This window comes from Crinia signifera, chromosome 9 (assembly GCF_055691185.1).
Source record: "Crinia signifera chromosome 9, ASM5569118v1, whole genome shotgun sequence".
Classification (NCBI taxonomy): Eukaryota; Metazoa; Chordata; class Amphibia; order Anura; family Myobatrachidae; genus Crinia; species Crinia signifera.
In genome coordinates this window covers 35,560,867-35,585,876 of record NC_139225.1, presented here as the reverse complement: position 1 = coordinate 35,585,876, position 25,010 = coordinate 35,560,867, and the positions used below count along the sequence as shown (strand labels likewise).

At 49.2% G+C, this 25,010-nt stretch overlaps 1 protein-coding gene across 3 annotated transcripts in view; it reads right to left on the bottom strand.

The window, feature by feature from the left end:
• CACNA1F (calcium voltage-gated channel subunit alpha1 F) overlaps positions 1 to 25,010 on the bottom strand; it is a 104,317-nt gene that overhangs the window by 16,461 nt on the left and 62,846 nt on the right. For 2 of the 3 annotated variants that reach the window (XM_083158817.1, XM_083158819.1), the window contains 7 exons: positions 23,153 to 23,299; positions 20,791 to 20,992; positions 18,971 to 19,129; positions 15,900 to 16,010; positions 6,803 to 6,886; positions 6,101 to 6,121; positions 3,965 to 4,093 (listed from right to left, as the gene is read on the bottom strand). In XM_083158817.1, coding sequence (XP_083014943.1) covers positions 3,965 to 4,093; positions 6,101 to 6,121; positions 6,803 to 6,886; positions 15,900 to 16,010; positions 18,971 to 19,129; positions 20,791 to 20,992; positions 23,153 to 23,299 — 853 coding nt within the window. The remainder of the gene's footprint in view (positions 1 to 3,964; positions 4,094 to 6,100; positions 6,122 to 6,802; positions 6,887 to 15,899; positions 16,011 to 18,970; positions 19,130 to 20,790; positions 20,993 to 23,152; positions 23,300 to 25,010) is intronic. The other variant, XM_083158818.1, reaches the window with a different exon arrangement.

Genomic DNA, 25,010 nt, shown 5'->3' with positions numbered 1-25,010 from the left:
GCTGTGCTCTGCACATGCGCAGATGGACTCCCGGGTCTCAGTCCTGGAAGTCCAGCACCGGCGCCGCATCGCAAGGGACAGCTCTTATCGCAAGAGCTGTCCCTTGCGTTAATGATTGCATATGTTAGAGCATATGCGATCATTAAGAATGCGGTGGCAGGCGAAGGGGGCGATAGAGGGCTGCGGATGTTAGAACATCCCGCCCTTTGTTTGTTTATTCTTCAAGGTGCTGAGACACAGAGCATAGCTCCTCCCCTGACAACCCTGAAAGCCCCGCCCCATGTACTGATTTGCCAACGGGCCAGTCAGTCGAGGAAAATGGGTGACCATCAATAGCTAAAACTATCGATGGTTATCCATTACATAGTTTGTTACTATCAATGGCTGGGTGCAGTATTGCCATCGATGGTGACTGCACCGATGGCCATCCCTATCTTGCACCAAAGAGAGGGTTGGAGCGAATGTACACTGACAGCCAGGATAGTTAATCAAAAGCAGATGTATGAAGGCGATGAGGCTGTATAGATGCAGAGATCTTTGACTATAGATGAAGATCCACATTCCTTTAAACGACACAGGGGGAGATTCTCTAAGCTAAAAATGCGGTAAAAACCCTGTTATCAGGGTTTTTACCGCATTTCGGGATGCTGTAAGCATCCCCCGCCGGGTGACCGCGGCGGGGGGCATCGCCAGAGAAATCTGGCGATGCCCCATAGAAGCCAATGGGCTTCTATCTCAACCCTCCGCCGCCCCGCGCCGACCCCCCGCGGCCCCGCATCGCCCCCTCCCCCCTCACCTGTGTCCGGGCAGCACAGCGCAGTGCTGCCCGGACCTGTGACCTCCTCCCTGCACTGATCCAGCAGCAGCGCCGGGTGTGGGAGGAAGGGGAGAGCCGCCGGGACCTGCTGGGACCCGGCGACTCTCACCACAAAGAACCAGGGCCGTCTTTTCGTATGGGCTTAATGGGCACTTGCCCAGGGGCCCCAGGTGTATAAGGGCCCAATGTGATAGCTGAGGATCCCCTTTTTCCAGGGATACCAGAATTTTGAAAATCGGCCCTGGGGAACTGGAGATATCCAACTTCAAAGCAGCAGTACGCATCCGACCTGTTAATTGCATTTCCCAGTCATATTTCTCTGGTTCTCCATGACTTAGAGGTTTTCTGAGAATATATTCCAAAAGCTGGGACTCTCCCCTTTCTGTCGACAATAGCGGCTTGTCTCTATCATGCCTAGAACCAGAGATATCAGCCTTCCAGCAGCTGGTCCCTGCTCCAGCTCCAAACGTCTGGTGTACAGTTTTATATTTTTGTCAATGGATTGCTCTGGCTCCTGATCTCTGATCCCCAAGTCCCCAGCACCTCCTGAAAGTTGTGACTCTAGGTTTTTATACTATTGAAGGCTAAGAAATCTATTTCCAGATAATGGCGATATCTGCAGTTAAGCTGCCCTTCCACCGGAAAATGACGAATATTAAGCCCACTCCATTATACAACCCTCCTCTGCGCATAAAACACCCCCTACCTCCCTGGAAGTAATTTACAAGGGACCCTTCATTCAGCTCAGTGCCCCCTTCCACACATTAGTGTTCTCCCTCCCACCACCTGTGCAGTAAAGGAGTAATTAGCAGAAGTTACTGCTCCTGGTCCTACATGTTGAGTGGAAGATAGAGCACCCCCTGCCACCCGTGGGACATCAAAGCTGCTGCTGATAGCACCCCCCACCTCTAGGAGGGGAGAATGGGTAAGGGCCCCAGTGTATTGCTTTGCCCAGGGGCCCACACTGCTGTTAAGATGGCCCTGCAAAGAACAGCTCTTAACGCAAGAGCTGTCCTTTGCCTTAATTATCGCATATGTTACAGCATATGCGATAATTAATTATGCGATGGGCGGCGAAGGGGGGCGGAGATTCTTAGAGAATCTCCCCCACAATGAGGACGCATATGCTGCTGATATGTGCACATATCTGAATCATCATGGAAGTGCTTCATTCTGTGTCCACTTTGAGGAGTTTTGCTAAACAAGAAGGGATACCATGGGCCTAATTCAGCATGGGTCTCTAATAAGAGAATTTGCAATGTGAGCGATTATCGAACGACTGTGCATGCATACCGTACATATTGCGCATAGGTGAGGGGAAATAGTGACTGAAAACGCGTATGGATTGTAAATGCAATGTAGCCGCACTTTGACTGACATTAACCATAGTCTACTGCGCATACGCAGGTCTCCGGAAACATGGCACCCTCATTTTGTTACTGCGCAGTCGACATTTTGGCTGCAATTTTTAGCGTGGCTGCAGCAGCTGACGTGGGACTTCTGCATACCTCCCAGCTTTATGAATACTAGAATACTAGAAAAGGGGGCATGGTGTATGTAAATGAGGGCACATCTTATGCAAATTAGGCCACGCCCCGTTTCCACCCGCGAATAGACGCTGTGCGCATGCGCACAGCGTTTATTCTGTCAGATTGGGGGGGGGGGGAGAGACTCCCAACTGCCCCCCCTGCGCAGTGGGACACTGCCGGGCGCGGGAACATCCCAAAAAATCGGGACGTTCCCGCGTTTAGCGGGACAGTTGGGAGGTATGCTTCTGGAAGGCAAACATGGCTGCCGTATGGGCCCCCTGGTCACAGTACATAGAATACAACCCACACTGTGTACCAGTGTGGCGCAGGAGTCGCTGCACGGTTTATTACTGCACATTCTGACCTTTCTTCTTATTGATTATTTTTGCTGTGTATTACATTGGCTTATTATGAGCTACTCATATCTTCATGAATAGAGTGAGGAGAAAATAGTGTCTGCAGGATGTGAGCAGAACCATAGAAATACCAGTAAGACAAGCTCGGTCTAGCCTCGTAGAGTGGGATGTTTTTTTACAGGTGGGTGTCACTATTATTCCAATGCTTTCATTAGCATTAGTAAGAGCACTATAGGCCGAGTCCTGGCTTCCACTAACTCTGATTTTGCAGGAGGGAATTTGCTTTGTGTCCTTCACATTAAATGGTAGAAATAGATTGGACTTATGTGTGGTCTCCAACAATATGGCTCCTCCTCCAGGAATGCTTTATCCCCTAACCAAGATGGCCTCTATGGTCTATCTGTGCATGCGCCATCTTGCAGCTGTGTTTGGGCGACATTGTGGAGGATGAGCATTTCCTCTTATGTTGACAAACCGAATTTATTTGCATACTATCGGGCACATCCTTGATTTGTCCTGAGTGACATTGCAGTTGGGCCACTGCCTTGCAAGATGAAACAAGCAATGCGCCTTGTACCACAGAACAGGTACTATAGGGTAGGCTACTAGGCACACTTGGCCACTCTCCCGTAATGTCTGGAGGGCTCACGAAAAATCGCATGGCACTCCGAGCTCCCCTCCCCAGCACACCTCCCTCTGTCCGCTTACCGCCAAGAAGTGGGCAGGGCAATTATGCGATTTGTGCTACAGAGCAGTCAATAAGTAGGCAAGTACCCTACTAGAACATTGATATTGCAGTGCACTGCCTCAATAATATATTTGGGCTAGATGCACTAAGCTTCAAAAGTGATAAAGAGTGATAAAAAGCCAACCAATCAGCTCCTGCCTGACATTTTTCAAACACAGTCTGTGACATGGCAGGTAGAAGCTGATTGGTTGGTTGTTTATCACTCGCCATTTTATCACTTTTGAAGCTTAGTGCATCTGGCCCTTAGAACAGTTAAGCCCCATACACACGAGATAGTAAAAGATAGGTGAGTGATATCTTGCACTATCTCGTCCAGTGTGTACACTCAATATTGTTAATGAGCGCTCCTGCACATCTTTAACGACCACCCTCCCTCGTCTGTACAGATAAGTGAGGACCTCGTTAACGAGGGCTATGCAGCATTCTTTTTTTTAAGGGGGCAGTCACTTAAAAGGCTAACCCTCTGTTTGGTCACTGGAATAACTGTAGCGAGAACCACATACAAGCCACCTACCTGAAAGGACTTAATAAATGTCCACAGCAGCGTCCTTATTCCTTCTCCTTTACTAAGAAGTTTCACCAAGCGCATGACACGGAAGAGGCGGAAGAAAGTGATGGAAATCCTGGAGCTGTCTTCTGAGCTCTAGAGGAGGAACACACGTGAGATGTATCACTTAAGATGCACAAACACTAGGGCGATTTACATGCAGTAAGGGCAATTTACATGCAATTTCACAGTGCCCAGATTGCATGTATATGACAGGAGGTGCGATGCAATGTACGTTCCCGTGCGCATTGCATAGCACCTCCTAGGTTGTACCTGCCGCCAGAGAAATCCATTGCCAGGTCATCAGGATTAGCGCATGCTGCTGCGAGACATCGCAGGGCTCGCCTCCTCTCCCTCCTCCCATCTGGTGGCAGCAGCAGCTCCCCTCCTTCCTCCCTGCTCCCTCCCCATCCTCCTACCCAGAGGTGCAGCAGCAGCCTCGGACAGGAGAAACTCCAAGGCTGCTGCTTCCACTGTCCACCAATGTTTTATTTAGCCCAGGGGTGGTGGGGACAGCCCCGGTTTTCAGCACGGACAGGAGTTCCCCTTGAGGGGGAGACCCCATTATTGGGGGGGGGGCTCCCCACTCCTCCAGGGACCTGGCCCGGGCTGACCAACCAGGGTAATCATGCTTTGGCAGGGAGACCTTATGTAAAAAGTGTCCACCGGCTGTAGCATGACACCGCTGGCTGTTTGAGCCCGGTGCTGATTTCTGAAATACGGGGGACCCCTACTCCTTTTGTCCACCGTATTTTGGGAACCAGGATCGGGCCAAGAGCCTGGTGCTGGTTATAGAAATACAGTGGGACCCCAGCAGTATTTCTGTAACCAGGATCGGCTCAATGAGCCCAGGGCTGGTTATAACCGAGTGGGGGGGATCCCCCATGCCATTTTTTAAATAATTTATTTTAAAATAATTTATTTCATTATTATTTATTTCATTATTGTTTTATTCCACAGAGAAGCCTGCATGGATCTGACTGATATGACGGATCTGACTGATCCGTGCAAGCTTCAGCCAAATACGGATGGAAAATGAAGAGTATTTTCCAGTCGTATTTTCTGCTGAATTACCGGCTGATGTCAGCGGCCCTCTCCTAACGCTGGGACAATGCCTGTGTTTTCGATGGCTTTGTGCGCATGCGCAGCTGACCGGTTAGGTCGGTCTGAAAATCTCAAACTGTGGCTCCTGACCCCAAAGTGGGTCCCGACCTTCTCATCATGGGGTCGCGACTCCATGTTGCTGACTATCAGGCTGATGACTTTTCTGATTTCAGTCAGTGATTTAAGGAGTCTGATACATCTGTTGGATTGTCTGTTACTTCAGACTCCTCCCATCATTTTGTGCCTCCACAATGCTGCCATGTATGTGCTGTCTGCTGACTACACATGTGATGTGATGACCTTCTGCAGTAACTTGCTGGGATCCTGTAATTATTTTTATTGTCTGATGGGGTCTCAGAGCAAAATAGTTTGAGGACCCCTGCTCTAGCGCATAAGCAGAGTGACGCCGGCGGCCGTAGGGCATGCAGGTAGTGTCCCACGTACGGATTGCCATCGTTGCCATTGCCATCGATGACAATTCTGAAAATGGCCATCAATAGTGCTAAACTTTGCAATGGATGACCATTGATATTTTTACATATCGATGGTCATCCATTGTATTTGATTGATTGGCCTGTGGGCCAATCAAAACACAGGGGGGGGGGGGGGCGCTTTGCACGTGTTGGGGCGGAGCTATGCTCCGTGTCCCGGCACTTTGAAAGAAAAATAAAGCAAAACATCGTTTTGCTGTTCCATCCATGGCAAAAGTATTCAACATCGGCCATGAACCATCGATGATTTTGAATCATCGATGGCCGATGGCCATCCCTAGTCCCATGTGCACCCCAATACAGCGCTGTGGAGATAAGCCCAGACTTCTATGGGGTAATGCCAGATACAGCTGGTGTTACCCTCTGCAATGGCTTTAGTGCATTCGCAATTGCGTTTAAACCCCCAAAACAGTTTTTATTTTATTTATTTATCGTATTTATTCTTTATTGCATCCTGTCCAATACATGACATCCTGTTCTAGTGTAATGGATGAAGATATTTACTTACCTCCCCAACATGCCATCCATTCTGACAGGACACACACATGACACGACCAGGTGATAATGGATTATTACATGGATGAGGATGAGGATGACGACGTATCCATAGGTTGCATGTGACAATGTACAGGAAGATCATATGAATTTACACACACAATCTTTTATCACAATGGTTTGCATGAGAATAAATCATTAAGAAACATTCTTTCCGGACATGTATAACATATAACACGCACATATATATATATATATATATATATATATATATATATATATATATATAGAGAGAGAGAGAGTGGGGACATCTATAAAAGCATAGTAAGCCCTGGGTAAAGTAAAGCACTAGGGCCCATACACACCCATTCATGGGAACCAATAAAACAAGCTTATTAGATGCCTCTCCTGCGGTCCAGAGCTGTCTCGCTACATGCTTCCATACAGTGAATGGTTTGTCAGCTCTCTGATTGGTAGATAGCTTCAACCATCCACCAACCAGCATGCTGACAGTTATTCACTGCCTGGCTGCATACAGTTGCTCAAATTTGTCATATCTGTGTGCAAAATGTAAAAGCATATTCCCAAATTAATGCACTTTAAAAAAGCAGGGTGTCAGGGGACTGCTAATGTGACTGTATAAGGTTTATTAGCAAAATGCTATCAATATTATACATTTTTATGTTTACTCTTATTATTTATATCCAATACTCACATTAACTTCTGTGACTGCGATATCCACAAGGCTGCCCACTACAATTAGAGCATCAAAGGTGTTCCAGGCATCACAGAAATAATGCTGGTGAGACAAGTGTGACACAGAGTGAGACAAGTGTGACACAGAGAAGAAGGCTGAGCAGAATCTATAGGGCCTATTCAATTGTCTGCTGTCCTTTTATTTTTCCCACAGCAGGAGAAATACAGGACAGCCGGGTCTATGCTATCAATTAGATTTGCCAGTTTGGGGTGCTATAAGTAGACAGCTGCCTTATCATGCAGCCCTAGCCAGCATCTATGGGCTGCAGTTGGCGCAGTCCATAAAACCCGAGGTTTGCACATGTCCGGATTCATTGCACAGATGCCAGGACTCGGGGCTGGTGGCTGTCTGATCTCCGGGCATAGGGGTAGTGGCAGCCCCCTCTGCCAAACGTAAGTAGGAGACACCACTGGACAGGTGTTTTAAAATTTCTAGTTGGGATATAGGGTATAGGTGTTTTTATTTAAAAAGTGGCATCAAAATCAACTGCATGTTTATGTAACACAAATTTTGTTTGTAGGGTGACATTTAATAGAATGCGAGTTTTAGTAACTTTTCAAAATCGCCCATTATCACACTTTTTAAAATCGCATTTTTTGCTGCAAATTCGCATATTTAGTGAGCTGCATATTCCGGGCAAAAATGTGAGATTAAGTGCGATAATGGGCGATTTTTAGTCACGAATATGTGCGATTTTTAGTCATGAAAATGTGCGAATTTGAGGAAATGTGCGAATTTGTGGGATCATTGAGCCAGATCTGGTTCCAAAAATACGGGGGGACAAAAAGCGTAGGGGTCCCCTATATTTCTGAAACCATCCCTGGACTCTTGGACCGCTCTTGGTTGCAAAAATACGGGGGACAGCACCGGGCCCCAACAGCCCGCAGTGTCATGCCACAGCTGGGGGACACTTTTTACATAAGGTCCCCCGGCCGAACTAGGCAAAACGAGGGCAGTCTAGGCCAGAGTGCAGTTAAGAGCCCGGGGATTTGGGGGTTAACGTCACAGGCAATGCAGCACAGAGCAGTGTGATGATTCACAGGCAGGTTAGCATGTGGTGTAGCTGGGCCAATTAGCACCAAAAGGGGAGGCAGCTTATGCAGGGTATTTAGGGTCCAGCTCTGGGGCAGGAACTTCCTCTTGGAATCCGGATCCACACAGTGAAGCAGCACGCGAAGCTAAGTACCTTTTTTGTTTGCTAGGCCTGTATTCCACGCGCAGCTTCACCATGTCCGGCCGCCCCAAGAGATCCGCACCACCTCCACGGTGGTTGTCAGACGCCTCCCGCCCGCTGGTCACAGTGCCAGCGCGTGGCGGGAGGGGAGGTAGCAGGACGACCGCGTCATCGCGGGTGCGCGCGCCGTCTCCTGCAGTGTCAGTCACAGGGGGACAGGGTTCCCCCCACGCCCAGAAGCATCTCCCCGGCTCAGCAGGGCTCTGCTGTGAGCGGGGAGCATGCAGCTTCCTCCGCACACACAGTGCGCCCAGCCGCGAGCAGCGCGGCTGGGGACAGCACTTTGGCGCCATCTGCTGGCGTACTCCTGGCAGTGCAGGCTGAGGATGCTGTGAATGTCACCCCGCGCGCATCAGGCAGCGGGGTGAGTGCTAGTGGGGTTTTGCGCAGTGGGGGGGATGGGGGGGTGCCCCCCAGAACCAGTACCCCGATGGCACAGGGGCAGGGCAGCCCGCTGCGGGTCATCACCGGGGGCCCTGCATGGAGCCCTCTGCCGGTGAACACAGGGGGTCAGCGCGGCGCAGGTCAGGGGGCTCTGGCATCCCTGGCAAACATCATGGCCCCAGTAAGGGGTTCGCTCCTCCCCTTAGGCAGGGACGGTGGCCGTGCGGGCGCTTTCGTCGGTGGCCGGGTCGATGGCGGTGCCCCTCCCTTTCAGGGTTGGCAGGCCCCGCAGCAGCAATGGCATCAGGGCCAGCAGCCCTTCCATACGGCCCCTCAGGGTTTCGCCGGGGCTCCGGCGGGTCAGGGGGGACCCCAAGGGTTTGGACATGCCGGGTTCGGGGCGGGCCAGCAAGCCTATATGCACGCCCCCTTGCAGCAGCAGCAGCAGTGGGCATTTTCCGCCCCAAATACAGGGGGGTACTCGGGGTATCCCATGCCTAACCCACAGTATGGGCCCTACGCGGGGAGCCAGCCGGCCCCCTTCCCTTACTTCCCCCAAACAGCAGGGCCTGCCGGGGGGTTTCCCGGGGGGTATTTCGGGGGGGGCATGGCAGGGTGCTGGTGCACCCAACCCTCAGGGCCCGGGAGGGCAACAGCAGTCGTTTCAGGGGGGGGCCTATACACACCCCAGCATGTACCCTCAGGCTCAACAGGTCAACCAGGTTTATGCGACTGGGGGCCCGGGGAGCTCTGGTACAACAGCAGGGGGATCGGGGAGGGTGACGGGTTCAGGATATGGTCCTAACGTTGCCCCTTTATCTCCCGAGGTATCCACAGTCGGTGGGGCAAGTGTCGTGTTCGGAGGGTCGTCTCAAGAGGAAGACACAGACCGATCCAGGAGGGCTCCTGAATCTCGGCCAGCAACCCCAGTGGCGGCTCCAGCCCCAGCCGGGGGGTCAGCACCCGCTGCCCTGCGGATCGAGACCCCGGCTTCTACGTCCAGGCCAGAAGCATCTACTTCCGCAAGGCCGGTGGCCACGCCGCGGGTAGACCCCGTGGTTCAAGGCGAGGCTTCAGGAGACGGTGAGCATGATGATACTTCTGAGTGTGCATCCTCCTCCTCCCACTCGTCGGCTAGCAGTGACGAGTCTGGGTCCCCCAAGCGCCCGCGCAAATTTGCAAAAATGGTTGCGCGCGCGGTAGCTAAGAAAGTGGGTGGCACTAAGCGGGCTAGGAAGGAGGCAGAGCAAGAAATAGTTCCCCCGGCAGGCGATATGGTCCATTGCACCAATACCGCCGTGTCCCGGGGCCTGCGTAAGGGGGTGAAAGACAAAATCAAGAGGGGAAAGTTTGTCGACTTTTTCACGCTGACAGTCGACATGAAAAAGGATTTTGAGGCAGCCAAGAAGGCGGGGAGCGGTAGTGAGGCGGCCTTCAAAGGCTTCCACAATTGGCTTAAGGGTTTCCTGATCTTCTCCTCATGTTACTTAAGCACACGGCCAGGTGAACACGTAAACGTCTTGCGTTACCTGTTTCTGGTGAACGAGACGTTCATGGACTATAAGGGTCAGGCATGGCGGAATTACAATGAGAAATTCCGCCTCGCCCATGCTGGGTCCAGGGTCATGCCCATGGGCTGTAAGCACGTGGAGATATGGCTCGAGGTCATCGGGAAGGGGCAGCATAGCTCAGATAGCTCAGGCAGGAAGCCATTTCCAGCGACAAAACCCGGTTCCAAGGCTGGCGGCAAAGAGAAGTGCTTTGCATTTAATGAGGGCAAATGTGACAGGGGCGCCAAGTGCCGCTTCCGTCACGAATGCAGTAACTGCGGGGGGGCACCCTTCCAAATCTTGCAGGTCAGCAGGCAAGGGCGGTGACCAGGGTGACGCCGGCACTGGCGGAAAGTAAGGCCCCGTCCCCAATTGTGGTAGAAGCCCTGGCCCGCAGGTTAATGGGATACCCCAACAGGGCAGACGCTCAGTTTTTATTAGATGGTTTCAGTTTCGGTTTCCCCCTCCCCATTCCCGAAGGTGTCAGAGTTTCCTCCATCAGGAATCTCAGGTCCGCCAGGGTTTTCCCCGACGTGGTCCGCCAGAAGGTTCAGGCTGAGGTGGCCCTGGGCAGGATGGCGGGCCCCTTCCAGGGGGACCCCCTGCCGGACATGTGTTTTTCCCCCCTCGGGGTGGTCCCTAAGAAGACCCCGGGAAAATACAGGTTGATACAGCACCTGTCACACCCCCACGGAGCGTCAATAAATGACGCCATCCCAGACGAGTTTTGTAGTGTACAATACCAACTATTTGACGAGGTGCTAGACATAGTCCGGGGGTTTGGCCAGGGAGCCCTTATGGCCAAACTGGACATCGAGTCCGCGTTTAGGCTCCTCCCCTTGCACCCCAGTTCCTTCAGGTTCATGGGTTTCAGGTTGGATGGGGGCTCTTACATTGATAAGTGCCTACCGATGGGCTGTTCTGTCTCCTGCTCCTACTTCGAGAAATTCAGTACGTTCCTGCACTGGTGCATCCAGAGCACTACTGGATGTGCGGGCGTAGCCCATTACCTGGACGATTTCCTCTTTGTGGGACCAGGAGACGATGGCACATGTGCAAATATATTGTCCCGGGCGGTTTCCCTGCTGGGGGAGTTGGGGGTCCCCATAGCCGCGGACAAGACGGAGGGCCCCACCAGGGTCATATCTTACTTAGGTATAGAAATAGACTCGGCTGCGGGGTGCTGCCGACTCCCCGAGGATAAGGTGACAAAGCTCCAGGGGTTAATTGCTGAGTGCTTGCAAAGGAAAAGGATACAGCTGAGAATATTGCAGTCCCTGCTAGGATCCTTTAATTTTGCCTGCCGCATCATTCCCATGGGTAGGGTCTTCTGCCGCAAGCTTGAGAGGGCCACGGCGGGGGTGCGGGACCCTCACCACACGGTCAGGCTGTCGCGGGAAATGCGGGACGACCTGGAAGTGTGGTCTACATTTCTGGGGCAATTCCATAGAGAGCTGATATGGCCCACAGAACCAGAATCCAGCAAAGAGCTACAGCTCTTCACAGACGCCGCTGGCTCCACGGGATTCGGGGCTTATTTCCAAGGGGAATGGTGTGTTTCGCGGTGGCCGCAGTCATGGATTGACAGGGGTTTCACAGTCAATCTTTTACTGTTGGAGCTGTTTCCCATCATAGTATCGGTACAGCTATGGGCCACACGATTGGCGAATAGGAACATAGTGTTCTGGTGCAACAACCTGGGGGTGGTTCACGCCATTAACAATCAGAGGGCGTCTTCCCCGGAGGCACTTAGGCTACTGCGTTACCTTGTGCTCCATTGCCTGAGGAACAACATTAATTTCCGAGCTAGACATGTCCCCGGCGTAGAAAACACCATAGCGGACGCCCTGTCTAGGTTTCAGTTCACAAAGTTTCGGGAGCTTAGGTGTCCAAATCTTGTATGGCAGATCATAGAATCGGCATGACGGGTTTGGCACTGCTGTCACTGGCGCCCTCCACCCGTAGGGCTTACACGGCGGCCTGGAGGGACTGGGAGGAGTATCAGTCGGCACCGGACGTTTGCGGTAAGTCGGTCGAGGACCGGTTGGTCGCATTTGTCTGGGGCCATTACATAAGGGGCAGGTCAAAGTCGGCTATGGCGGCGGCTTTGGCAGGTATCGCGTTCCACGCCCGTCTGAGAGGGGAGCGCGATCCCACAGGGTAATTTATTTTGGCAAAAGCTTTAAGGGGCTGGGCAAAGCAACGGCCAGTGCCTCCTGACACTCGTCGGCCGATAGATGAGCGCATGCTGGGGGAGTTAGTGGCCTGTCTGGAAAAAGTGGCTGATAGCGCTTTCGAGACTGCGCTGCTGAAGGTTGCTTTTTCATTTGCCTTCTTTGGGGCATTCAGGATTGGCGAATTAGTAGCTGCTAGTAAAACTGCCCAGTCGGGCCTGCGGTCTGAGGATGTGGTTCTCCATGAGGACCATGTTATGTGTAGGATTCAAAGATCTGCTCGGTACGAGCTTACCGACCCAGGTTTCAGCACTGTCCACCCTTCTCCAGAGCCAACTCACCCCGCAATGTCCCAGCGCTACAGAGGCTGCTAGCATCTTTGGCTCCTTGGCTCCCACAAATCACATTTTTGCATCTCATTAGATGTCACCCAAAATGTTTAAACTTTTTTTGTTTTTTTTTAATGCAATACTAAGCCATTTTAAACATTTTAAAAACTGAAAATATTTTTCTTTGGGACCGTGATAGACATATGTATACTGTTATCCATTATGTATTTATTTTTTTAGGGTTTGGCTGTTTTCCTCCGCTTTCTTTTAATAGTTTCCCCATGTTTGTTTTTCGGAAAAAAAGTTAAGTTTTGTGGGGAAAAACATGCGTTCAATTGAATATGCCCTTATAATTGTTAAAAACGGAACATTATCAAAAACATTAAATTATTTGCATAATATAAATTATTTGTATAATATAAATGATTTGCATATATATAAATATTGCCATATAGTTATATTTATAGAATACAACTAATGTTTAGATTATTCATTGCTTTATAATGTTTTTTTTGTTCAGTCTGATGCTGTGTACACACGGGGGCGATAGGGGCTGAAATCGCTGGGAATATGGTCGCTCCGCGACCATATTGCCAGTGATTGGAGTGTGCACCAGCGATAAATCGCCGGGTGCACGCTCCCGTTTTCAGCCCCTGAATGGTCGCTGGTGGGAGAAACATGCTCCTCCGACCAGCGACATCCCCTGCCTCTTCACCCAGCAGTGTTTAAATTTTCATCTGCGACCATCTCTGGTCGCAGATGAAAACGGGACATGGGGCAATATGATTGCTGAGCAATATATTGCTAGCAATATATTGCCAGCGATCATATTGCCCCGTGTGTACGCACCTTAAGTCAGGCATTCCCAACCACGGTCCTCAAGGCACACCAACAGTGCAGGTTTTAGTGATATCCAGGCTTCAGCACAGATGGTTTAATCAGAATCACTCAGGTACTAATTAAGTCACCTGTGCTCAAGCCTGGATATCACAAAAACCTGCACTGTTGGGGTGCCTTGAGGACCCTGGTTGGGAATGCCTGGTCTAAGCCCATGTACTGGCAATAAGTAAAAAAAAAAAGCATGTATCGCCACCTGCAGGCTGTTTGTTGGTACTGCAATGTTATGATTTGTCCGCCCAACTCAAATGCACAGATTATGGGTCTGTTTCAGAATGGACCTCTAATTAGAGAAAACAAAAATTGTGCAATTATCGAACTGCACATGTGCTGCGTTCAAATTGCGCATGTGCACACAGAATCAGCGACTCAATATGCCAACGAATAGCAGTCGCAGTTTGACAGGACGCCAGCGTTTATGGGCGGAAACATGGCATTTTTTGGGTGTGTTTGAAAATATGCAGACGTGCCCAGGCATTTTTGGGCTGGGTCTCTGACGTCAGAGCTGGCCACTTTCAGTCTCTGATGTAGATTAGTGGTACACTCAGACTTACTCAGATGTAAAGTACTCTTTGATGTTCCTGGACTTGCAAATGAATTTGCAAATGCATTGCAATTTTGCAAGGGGCGTTTAATCTGATCCATGCAAAATCAGGCCCTATGTCAGCCAATATATAGCTATCAGCCACTTAAGTCAAATAACACACAAAGGTTATACTTTCTCATTCATTTATGGATAGACTAACATTAAATTTCTTTGTCATACTAAAGTAGTGGAGCTTAAATTGACCCTCCGTCTGTATCAAGGCAACTGCACAATTTTGTTGTCACATGACTGTGAATTTAGGAAGCACCTGTCACTTCTATCTGGCTGTAATGGGTATCTACTAGATCCAAGTGAGCTAAAGAACTACAGACCTCATAACCATGGGCCTTATTTTGGTTCATTCTTTCTGACAAAATCCTTCTTAGATGGACAAAACCATGTGCACTGCAGGGGGGGGGGCAGATGTAACATGTGCAGAGAGAATTAGATTTGGGTGAGTAATTTTGTTTCTGTGCAGGGAAAATACTGACTGCTTTATTTTTACACTGCAATATAGATCTCACTTTGAAGTAAAACCCCACCCAAATCTAATTCTCTCTGCACAAGTAACACCTGCCCCACCTGCAGTGCACATGGTTTTGCCCATCTAAGAAGGATTTTGTCAGAAAGAATGAACCAAAATAAGGCCCCATGTGACAAGTGATGGCAGGGGGAGGAGCAAGGTTGGTGGACTAGCAGTTTCACCAACCACATCAACATCTAATCACTAAATTAACCCAGTGGTGAGCAAAGCGGAGCTCAAAGCGCATCAAGGGTACCTTATGGGTCCCATGTTCTGGCCTTGCTCCTCCCCCTGGTGCTGTGTGTCATGTGGCTGTGATGTCATCAGAGGTCCTTTAGCCTGGTACAATTTAGTCTAAACTGGCTATAATGGGGAAGCTGGAAGAATTTTTTTCTCAAGAATAATTATTTTTGCATATCAAAGTAAGTTTTCAAGTATAATGGGGGTAGATGCACTAAAGTGAAAATGTGGTAAAAATCTTCCATTTTCTGGGTTTTTACTGCATTTCTCATGCACTGAAACCGAATCGTCAGGTTTTCGCAATGTATAGGAACACCAGCTTTCGCGGCACTGGCAAGAGAAAGTAAGTTTTTCTTTTAAGGAATATCATGTAGCATTTTCCCATAAAGGGGGGAGATTTATCAAAGCTGGTAGGGAGATAAAGTGCAACTCAATCCACTCCTGTCATTTTCCAAACACAGTGGGGTATTCATTCCACACCGCTAATAGCGGCGGGCGCCTATGTCCGACAGCAATGAAGAGACAGATCAACAGAACGGGCCTGACTTTGAAAGGTGTCAGGGCCGTTTCGTCAATTGTCGCGATCACGGCCGAATCATGACAGTCCACGGCCGTTTCTGCGGCCATGCCCCCTTTTCGTTGATTGTGAAGCGGGACATTGAATCCCACCTGGCGATATGCTGTAGAGCAAAACGAAAACTGGCCAGGGTCATGGCTGTTGGGACGAATCGACAGTCGTGACCCGGAATTGAATTCACCCATACTCTGTAGAGTAAAATCAAAACTGATTGGTTTGCTAAGTGCTGGAGTTTGCGCATGAGCGAATATGCGCATATACAAACCACTGGAGCAAACGCTTTCGATGAGTTTCACACTCGCCGAGGCATTAGTTCCAGGAAGGGCAGGCAGGGGGCGGATGCAGGGGACCACCACGCTGACATCACATGACATCAGCGCCCGCTCCCAATTCCCCAGATAGTGGGCATCTGAAAACTAAGTATAGACTTTTCAGGGCAGAATCCCATCTTCAATAAAACTCCCATCTTTTAGTAACTGAGATAATACGCTGATGGAGAGCCAGTGAAAGTGAGAAGACACAATACCGGAAATGCTGGACGTACATTCCGATTGGACTGACCTTTGGTCTGAATGCGATGAGTTTTAGTACCATTTCCACAGTGAAAAGTCCAGTGAACACCATGTTCAGGATGTCCATGGCGTAGTTAAATGGCTTTGACTGTTCATAATGCTTAAAAATACAAATTAAGAAGGTCACAAAAAGTAATTAGCAATTATTGCAAATTTATTCAGACATATGTTCTAACGTCAACACTTAAGCAATGTATACTGCAAGTCTGCTTCTTTCCAAAACTATTATATGATTTATTATACAATATATGATGTCACCTGTTCAACTATTATAATATGGACACTGTATTATTATACAAATCCATTTTGTACATTGGATGTTAAAAATATACATTAATCACACCTATAGTTATGAATACATTCGTCACACAGAATATTAATTATTACTATTATTATTTAAAAAACAACCACTCTATACAGCCAGCAGGAAAACCATTATGCCCAGGACTCGACCTATACTGCCACATTTACAGAGAAAGATTTGCATTTGTGTGGATTAAGGGGGTGATTCAGGCGGCGAGCAGCGTTATCTATTGTAAGACAAGCTTGTCATTTAACTATCCGGTACTTGTGAATTATCCGGGCGCCCGATGTTGAAATTGTATTACAGTACATTAAGAATACGATGCTATTGTATGGTATACAATGCCACGCGATGCGACGCGATTTTAACCCATCCCGCCCAATTGTAATCCCGCCCTCTGCCTCAACCAGGCCACTATCAACGTGAACCCGAAGCGTGACGAGCGCAGCGAGCCCGCGAGGGGCGGCGGTACGCGTCCTCCGACCTTTTCATACCCCCACTATCCACGTCGGCGTGGAGTTGAGAATATAAAGTGTGGCGAGCCCGAAGCGTGGCGAGCGCAGCGAGCCCCGCGAGGGGACACGGACACCTGTGAAGCCCGTGAGGGGACGCGGATAGCTGTGAAGGTGTCGGCGTCCCCTCACGGGGCTCGCTGCGCTCGCCACGCTTCGGGCTCGGTGGCTCGCTGCGCTCGCCACACTTTATATTCTCATCTCCACGCCGACGTGGATAGTGGGGGTATGAAAAGGTCGGAGGACGCGTACCGCCGCCCCTCGCAGGCTCGCTGTGCTCGCCACGCTTCGGGTTGGCGTCATTAGTGGGGTGGCGTTAACAATGGGGGTGGGATTTCACTTTTTTCACTTTTTGGGGGGTTTTGGGCATTTTTACATTGAAATAAATGTAAAATCGGGTCTCAGGGACCATTTTACATTGATTCCAATGTTAATATCGGGTCCACTGCTAAAATCGGGTCCTTCTCTCGTCGCGTCACATCGCATGCCATTTGGTTAACACGCGATGCGACGCAACGCGATTTTTCGGACCCCATCAAAATATCGGGTGCCCGGATAATTCACAAGTACCAACTATCCCCTCACTATATGGTAAAATTTTATCAAGACTTCTAAAGAGGGCATGTGGATGTGCACCAATAAGGTTCTAGATTCTTAAATTGTATATGCTGTACTAGAATCTGATTGGTTGCTATAAGCAACACTCTCAATGTGTGCCGATATGTCTGACAATCGCAAATAACGGCACACATCTATTCAACGCGGCCGTTTCCGACCACATTGAAGCTCGTGTACAGTCAACTTTCTAAAAAGTCAAATCTGCATGGTCAAAAATGGACACTGGATTGTGGAATCCGCTGCCTTTTTTGACCAAATATACGTGGATATGGACAATCCCCGTGTATTCCTACTGTCGGAATGCTACAAACAGTCAGAACATTGAATGGATTGTCCATGATTTTGACTGTTGGGAATGTTCCAACAGTCAGAACCAACCATCGAAAAAAAAACAACCATTGGAGCCAATTCAGGGTCACTCATAGCAATACGAATTTGGCCGCAGCGCTGCTGGTCAGGTTTGCGCATGTGCAAACCTCGGCACCGAACAGCTTTGGCGAGTTACATACTGGCCAGGCCGTTCATTGTAGGGAGGGACTGGGACGGAAATGGGTCTGGACCATGGGAACGACTAAGTGTTTTTTGGGTGTCCCCATGAAAATGCTGGTCGTTCCCCTGGCAACACGGGGGCGGACTGAAGCCTGCTGAGGGCGGGCGGCTGATGGCTGGTGTCACATGAGTTCAGCAGGCATTTCAGGGCTCGCTAATCATGCTTAGCAAGCCCTGTTGAATCAGGTAATACAGGAGGTGTATGTGTCGCTGTGATAACCAACTTCCAAAAGTGGATATATTTTAAATGATTCACAAAACGGTGTGTAATTACTGATGACATCAATTATTTGTTTATTTTGTGATGTCTTTATTTCGGAATTCACTGGATGCTAATAATCCACACTGTGGGCCTTATTCTGGTCGGTGCCGAATATGCGGGCAGGACTGTGCGTCCTAAACCCCGCCTTTCGTACGGATCGCTCACTCCGTCCGAATGCGGTAAGCCGCTGACCGCACGGAGCACGAGTGGATTTCTCACGGATACACCTCCTCCATCTCTTGGAACCTCCCCCATCATTCGATGGTCGCAGACCATCGAATGCAGGACCGAGTGGTCCGCCAGCTCCCGCAACCTCAGACCACACGGGCATTTCTCCGTGCAAAAGCAGGGATCTGGGCGGGCAGCTGACATCCGGCAATGTCATATGTCCGCCCCCTACACGTGCGTCACGGCCGCATTACCATACGTACGCCCAGCGTTCTCATGGGAACGCCCATGAAACGCGGGGTGTAAACATATGGTAATGAGCCCAAACAGCCCTTCACGCCCCTCTCCACCCCCTGATCGTAGTGTACACATTTCATGCGGAATTTGGACGTGCGTTCCGTTCGCACATGCGCAGAGACGCCTCTGCACATGCGCAGACACAAAACATCGGCGGCACGAACGCACGCGGACATTACCGCACCAACCAGAATAAGGGCCAGTGTGCTGACGATAAAAAAGCCATGTGTCTCTATATGGGGGAAAAATTTGTTAGTGGCATTTGCAGTGTTTGTTATCCAATATGTTACCATATTTGCTAATAGAAAGCTACGTAAAGTGTACATCTAAGCATTCAAGCTGTCTCTTACCTGCATGGCTAGGGCAATGGTGTTGAGTAGGATCAGCACAAACATAATATACTCAAAGCCAGTGGAGTTGACCATGTACCACACTTTGTACTGGTATTTCTGCTTTGGGATGTAGCGGCGCAGGGGCTGAGCCTTCAGTGCGTACTCCACACACTGACGCTAGGGAGATATGAAGCAGATGCATCAGCAAGTAAATTGGCATTAGGGGAAGGTGTTTGTGGGACATTACATGAGGAGTACGATATGTGGTGTAGATAGTCCAGACTGACCAGTCAGCGTACACAATCACAGGGGAATGCGGTCAGATGTGTCGTGTTTTGCCAGGCACAGACACAGAGGAAAGAGCATGGTGGTCATTCTTTGGAGAAACCGTCAGAGGCTTATGAAGACTGGAAGTAGTCAAGAGAACGATGGGCAGCAATTGAAATAGGTATTAGCCTTGACTTGAGAAGGGAACACTGGTGTGTGAGGACATTACATTAGCATATTGTTAGTATAAGTGAAATCCAGACATGATGTAGCGCAAGTCAGTAAATGGTCCACTAAATGTTGCTCACTTACTTAGCTACATAGTAGTTAAGGCTGAATAAAGACATACGTTCATCAGGGTCAACCTTCGGTTAGAGGGTATGATCTATTTGCTACATCCCTTTATATAAGTTGTGTATTCTGATTTCATTTTAGACAAATTATGATTATCGGTTGGACCCCTGGATGTTTTTACGCAATAGATGTTTGTCCAACCTTATTTTAAATGTATTTATTGTGCCTGCCGACACCACCTCTCCAGGAAGTGAGTTCCACAATGTAACTGCCATAACTGTAAAAATGTTTTTCCTTCTAGGGTACGAAATCTTCTCTCCTCTAGTCTAAATGCATGCCCACATGTCCTAGAGTCCTTCGTCAAAGCAAAAAGTTTCTGACTGACAGTTCCTTATAATGGCTTCTTAGAGGTCAGGCAGTGTCTAATGTATGTGTCACCAGATCTCGGGATGGAGCGATTGCTCTATAGCAAAGGTGGCCAAACCGGTCCTCGAGAGCTACCACTGGTCCACGTCTTCCAAATCCCCTAGCTGGTGCACAGGACAGGTGTAGTCATTACTAACTGTCACATTTTCAAACCTGCTGCATTCATTCCTACTATAGATCCACAGGTTGTCTGGTACACATGACCTGTTGGTAGATGTTGAGGACAGGTTTGGCCACAACTGCTCTATAGCTTCAACGATTGGAGTTGGTGAATAAATCACCCGCTCCTATTTGTAGGAGGCACAGCTGTACCCAGAAAACTTAATAACAATTTGTGATACAGTTTTTAATAATGATATTATTTTAAGTTTTCTTGGTACAGCTGCGCCTCCTATAAATAGGAGCGGGTGATTTATTCAATAACTCCAATCATTGCAGTTTCCATTAGAGGTCCACAGAAACCTCTTACAATAGAGGGCAGCAGCTTTAACCCGGATAGCTGAGAAACCACCAGTCCTTTAATAATATCAGCGCTCCTGTGTGACCTCTGGTCACTCCCTTTGTGCTCTATAGCTTAGTAGAATGGACGATGGTGGAAGGAGGATGAAGAACGTATCTAAACATCGGGACCGATTCAGAGTTGAACGCTGTTGTGCGAATTCGCATTCTGTCCGATTATCGAATGACTCCGCAAGGGCACAGATCACAGTGCACATGAATGAACAGATCAGTGTCTTGGTGTAAGGTCACAGGGTTAGAATGCTAGGTCACTGTCTTAATGTGTCATGTCTTGAGTGATCAGTGTCCGCTGTGTGAGGGGAATCAGCTCGGAATGACAGAATCATAGTTACCTGATTTTTGTCCAGCTCACAATTCTTGTACTCCTGCTCGCCCTGTGCCCGGAAGGTGATGATGACAAAACCCACAAAGATGTTCATCATGAAGAATGCAATGATGATAATGTAGACAATGAAAAAGATTGAAATCTCCACGCGATAATTGTATATTGGTCCCACGTTTTCCCCATTGGCATCAATGGCCTTGTACAAAAGCCTATAGGGGGAGTAAGTGAAGAAGAGATCTCAGAATAAATCCCTGGAATGGACAGACATCCAAATTCTACAATTATTCACCTTGTTCTAGAATTAAGGACTGTATGTTTGTTTGTTACCTGTCTCTCATCTTTCCCTTCCTTATAAAATACAATTCTTTTCAGTATGTATATTAATGTTAACTCATTGCTAGAACTCAGGAGACTCATGCCCAGGTTTGTTGGCAAAGGAACATTGGTCACCCGTATGGCCACCAGCGCCCCGTGAAGAGCGTTGGGGGAGGAAGGAACATGAGGGCGGGCGGTATCATACCTTCCAACTGTACCGATTTAGCCGGTACAGTATCGTTTTTAAACGGTCTGTACCGGCTAAATCAAAGTGTACCGATTGTACTCCTTGGCTCCTCCCTCCCTTGCCCTTTGACAGGCGATAGGAACCTGCGCGCAGTGCGCGGCTTGAAAGAAGAAGGTATTCTCTGCCTATTCTAGCTCTTCTGCACCCGTGACCCGATCCCAGGGGTGCATTGCAGCGGGTCCCAGGGTGCATTGTGGAATGTCATGACCTCACATAATGTGACCAGCGGACTCCCGGGCTGAGAGACGCTGGGGGAGCATAGTCTATGTTTTGGACGCATTCCATCTGTGGCATCATTACCGCGGGAGAAGAGGGGAGCTCTCAGCGTGTGAGTGTGTGACCAGACTTGATGCTGGTCTGTGCCGGCTCTAGTGCGCTGCTCTTTTGGGTATGGCTATTAATTACCCAGTTAGGGCCAGCGCTAGATATGTCTATATATAAAGAACTGTTCAATTCACTGTGCCCTGTACATAGTCGGAAAGGGGGTGTGGACATGCCCCCTTTACTTATGGCAATGCCCTCTTTGCCATTGGCCACACCCCCTTTCCAAATGTGTACCGGTTTCTAAAGTTCAGATGTTGGAGGGTATGCGGTATGTGTACATATAAATAAATCTCTACCCTTAGGTGTTGGCTGCTGTGAGTGTGGCTATTTGATCTGCAGGAGGTTCAGAGGGGAACAAATCCCCCTCTACAGCACATATTCTATTTTACAGCAGTGTCTGTGGTCACACCTCCACTGGATTGGCCACACCCTGTCTCAGTACCAGGCCCATGCTAGCTCTCTACAGCCCTGCATACTGCCATGGAAATACCACCTGACCGCCATCACTTTATAACCTTTTCTGTACAGAATCCATAAAAATAATGTCAGTACACAAAAGCGGGGGAATTTTTGTGACCATGCCAGTAATATTATACCACTTTGTTAGGTGTAAAATCAAAGCTTTGGCAGGGAAACATATTACAGGTATATATGTGCATAGGGGTTCAGTATGGTTTCCAGACATTCAAAATACAGGCGTTTAAAGACCGACAAGCATTGGCAGACAATGAAAACACTGATATGTTAAAAATACCTACATTCATGATGCCGACATGGCCAAAATACAGACATTTAACATGTCGACGTGTCAAAATGTTTTGTTTAGGTGATGTCTATGTCGACAAGGGTTCAGTCTAAGTGTACCGCGTCCCCTCACGCCACTTGCAGGCTTCGGGCACACCATTATAATCTGCCCACTTGGATTGGGAAATAAAAACATTTCGGTTTCGAAGAAAAAAAAAACGCATGTCGACTTTTTGACATGTCAACAGTTTAAATGTTGGGATTTTGACCAAGTCGGCCTAATGAATGTGGGTGGAGTGTAACTGCAACCAATGCCACTTCAACCTCAATAAATATATTTGTGATGTGCATAGTATATTATAATAACACTATGGGGGTTATTCTGATTCACTCGGAAAGGCACAATCACTCTCTAATGGACAAAACCATGTGCACTGCAGGTGGGGCTGATGTAACATGTGCAGAGAGAGTTAGATTTGGTGGGGTTTTTAATTCAAACTGATTTCTATATTGCAGTGTAAAAATAAAGCAGCCAGTATTTACGCTGCACAGAAACAATAAAACACCCAAAAGTAACTCTCGCTGCTGCTATATCAGCCCCACCTGCAGTGAATATGGTTTTGTCCATGTAGAGAGGGATTGTGCCTTTCTGAGTGAATCAGAATAATCCCACCCCCCCCCCAATAACACATTTTGATCATGTACATCCATACATCAGCCCCCCCCCCCCCGTACTCACGCTGGCCAGCCTTCAAAGGTAGACACTGTAAACAGAGCCATCATTCCGGACAGTACATGGTCAAAGTTGAATTCGCTGTTGTGCCAGATTCGGTCTCGCACCATTGGGTGAGTGACATCGCCCTCCTTGTACACAATGAACGTTCCCCTGTGACAAGGGTAGGTAAAAACATTTAAGGACTGATCACCTCTGTGTGTCTTCATACACTATGGGGCTTATTCTGGTTCACTTGCTGTGAACCGAATTCGGCCCCTGCCCCAACGGTTGGGGTTTGCGCATATGCATTTCCATGCATGTTGCAAACCCCAACATCGAACAGCCGCAGCGATTCACAGTGTCACCGGGCCATTCTCAGAGGGGGGGAGACAGGGAGCGGACAGGGAGCGCTGGGACTTGGGAACGACCAGTATTTCATGGGAGTCCCCATGAAAACTCTGGGTGTTCCCATGGGTGTGTGGACAGGCCGATGCCCGACAGGGGCAGGCAGTTGACGTTATATGACATCGGCCGCTCGCCCTGACTTAGTTTCAGGCACCCACAAATATAAGTCACCACAGACATATGTGCAAAGGCAGAAATCATTGGATGGTCGCCGATCATCCAATAATCTCTCCTGCTGTGGGCACATGACTTTGTACAGGTGCGCCGGACACTGAGGGGGTTAAGGAGGGCTTGCAGGGACACAGGGAGAGCCCCCCAAGAGCTGGCAGGGGGCTGGGATAAGGAGCCGCTGCACTCACTGGTCCCGATCCTGCATATGTAGTGACCAGAGTGCAGTGAATGAGCGGCTCCCGGCTCCCTGCCCCCTGCTGGCGAAAGTGTAAAAAAAAAAATTGTTACAAAAAAACAATTCAATATATATTCATATGCTGCAAGCACATGAATAAAAATAGCATGCCACTTCACAGAATAAAAAATCAGATTTTTTGACACCCTAAAAAACAAAAAACCTTTATTTTACAAGATCACATTCCAGTTCACCTAAAAAAGATGAAGAATGCAAAACAGTGAATCATGGTGAATATCACTAGAGAAAGCAGTTCTCCATTTGAGCATTGAATACACTCTCGGCGAATTCCACTAAAAACCCCATTGAAAACCACCGGCGAATTGCGGTGAATCGCATACAGTGAATCACCAGACATTTGCTGTTCATTGGCAGCCAGGGCCGGCACCACCACTAGGCAGCTCTAGGCATTTGCCTAGGGCGCCGGCACCTGGAGGGCGGCAGATCGCCCCTCACCCCCAGCATGGAGGGTTATAGCTGGCGGCTGGCACTGTTCATATAGCTGTCGGCGTCCCTGCAGGTGCTGGAGCGGGCAGGGGTGTCCGTGCCGCGGGGGTGCCTGCGGCGCTGTCAGTGTGTATAAAGCTGCTGGCGGCGGGGTCCCTGCATTGAATAGAGAATAACTAGCGCTATGCGGTGGTGCGGGAAGCGCTTCTGGGTTTGAAAACACTTGCCGCCTGCTGATTGGCTGAGATTCAGCCAATCAGCAGGCGGCAAGTGTTTTCCAAATCAGAAGCGCTTCCCGCACGGCCGCATAGCGCTAGTTATTCTCTATTCAATGCAGGGACCCCGCCGCCAGCAGCTTTATACACACTGACAGCGCCGCAGGCCCCCTCGCGGCACGGACACCCCTGCCCGCTCCAGCACCTGCAGGGACGCCGACAGCTATATGAACAGTGCCAGCCGCCAGCTTTATAACACAGGTACCCCCCCCCGGGCACCGGGGCGCCCCCACCCCGACTCGCCTGGGGCGCTCCGGTGCCTTGCACCGGCCCTGTTGGCAGCGAATTGTCTCCATTGAATAGGGCAAATTGTTTTTACTGAGAGAAAATTCGCCATTACACCGGCGAA